This window comes from Lactuca serriola, chromosome 6, assembly GCF_051521515.1.
Source record: "Lactuca serriola cultivar US96UC23 chromosome 6, Lser_US96UC23_V15, whole genome shotgun sequence".
Classification (NCBI taxonomy): domain Eukaryota; kingdom Viridiplantae; phylum Streptophyta; class Magnoliopsida; order Asterales; family Asteraceae; genus Lactuca; species Lactuca serriola.
The window spans coordinates 12540019-12541394 of NC_136413.1; the positions used below are offsets into that span (position 1 = coordinate 12540019).

The 1376-nt window shown below is 34.7% G+C and overlaps 1 protein-coding gene across 1 annotated transcript; it reads left to right on the forward strand.

The window, feature by feature from the left end:
• Positions 1-392: 392 nt before the first annotated feature.
• LOC145059514 (uncharacterized) lies at positions 393-1156 on the forward strand. The gene is made up of 3 exons (XM_079007360.1): positions 393-711; positions 848-1050; positions 1139-1156. The coding sequence occupies exons 1-3, from the start codon at positions 393-395 to the stop codon at positions 1154-1156; spliced, it is 540 nt and encodes a 179-aa protein (XP_078863486.1).
• Positions 1157-1376: the final 220 nt, after the last annotated feature.

Consider the following 1376-nt stretch of genomic DNA (forward strand, 5'->3'; position numbering starts at 1 on the left):
CCTAATTAGTAATTAGAAGTCTTGGATTCAAAGCATGTTTATTAGAAAGCCTAGATCCGAGCATTAGGGTTTTGCATGCGCACATAGGAATGTTCTTATGGCTAAAACTCATCAGGTTTACCTACATTATATAAAAGTAAAACATGTTAAATTGATTTTAATATGTATTGATTCAAAATCATTCAACAACTATGAAGGTAATTTATTATTATAATAGTATATAATAAAATAAAACAATTTAGATTAATATATAATAAAATAAGACAATTAGATTAATTTATATAACATTTACATACAATAGGTAACATTTTTTGATGGATAGTAAGCTACAAACACCTGCTCAATTTCTCAGAGTCAGGCAAAGACAAGTAATTCATCTGATTTGCTTGTTGATGGCCATTTTGACACATCGTGCCCTTGCCAACACAAACCGTCCCAAATTACCTTCTAGAAAACTTATTTTAAAGCGACGACGTATACGTGAACATTTGCTACACGACCTTTCAAATGGTGGACAATGTCGTGAACTTATTCGTATGAGTGAGCAGGCTTTTAAGAAATTGTGCACTATCTTACAACAAGTTGGTGGTCTTCGAGCTACTCAACGCATGTCTGTTGAAGAGCATGTTGCAAGATTTTTGCACATTGTCGGCAATGATTTTAGAAATCGATTTGTGTCTTGGCTATACCGTCGCTCTAAATCCACTACAAGTAGGTGCTTCCATAGAGTTCTCCGAGCAATTATATCACTGGAAAGTCATTATATTCAACAACCAAAAGGTGACGTTGTACAAAAAGAAATTCAGGAAAAAAAAACGATTTTATCCTTACTTCAAGAATTGTATAGGTGCAATTGACGGGACACATGTTCGTGTCAAAGTACCTACCAAAGATGCCCCTAGATATCATGGTCGCAAGGGATACCCTACGATAAATGTCTTAGCTGCTTGTACGTTTGATTTAAAGTTTACGTACATTTTAAGTGGCTGGGAGGGTACAACATCAGACTCAAGGATACTAAAGAATGCACTCACTAGAGAAGATAAACTAGTAATTCCAAATGGTAAATTTTTAATACCAAAATTAGTCTTATGTGTAATCTTATTTTAATACATAACTAATTATAACTTATTTGTAGGCCGATAATATTTGGTAGATGCTAGTTTGCCTCATACAACTACACTAATGGCACCATATCGTGGTGTCAGATATCATTTGAAGGAGTATTCTGCTCGGGCCCCTGAGAATGCAAAAGAGTTGTTTAATCTCCGCCATGCTTCATTACGTAACGCTATAGAACGGGCATTTGGTGTTCTAAAGAGAAGGTTTCCTATCATTAGAAGTACACAAGAACCTTTTTATTCTTGTGAAACACA

Coding starts and splice junctions, on each gene's coding strand:
- LOC145059514 (XM_079007360.1), top strand. CDS start 393: ATGGCCATTTTGACACATCGTGCCCTTGCCAACACAAACCGTCCCAAA. Junction 712..847: donor TCGCTCTAAATCCACTACAA/GTAGGTGCTTCC, acceptor AGAATTGTATAG/GTGCAATTGACGGGACACAT.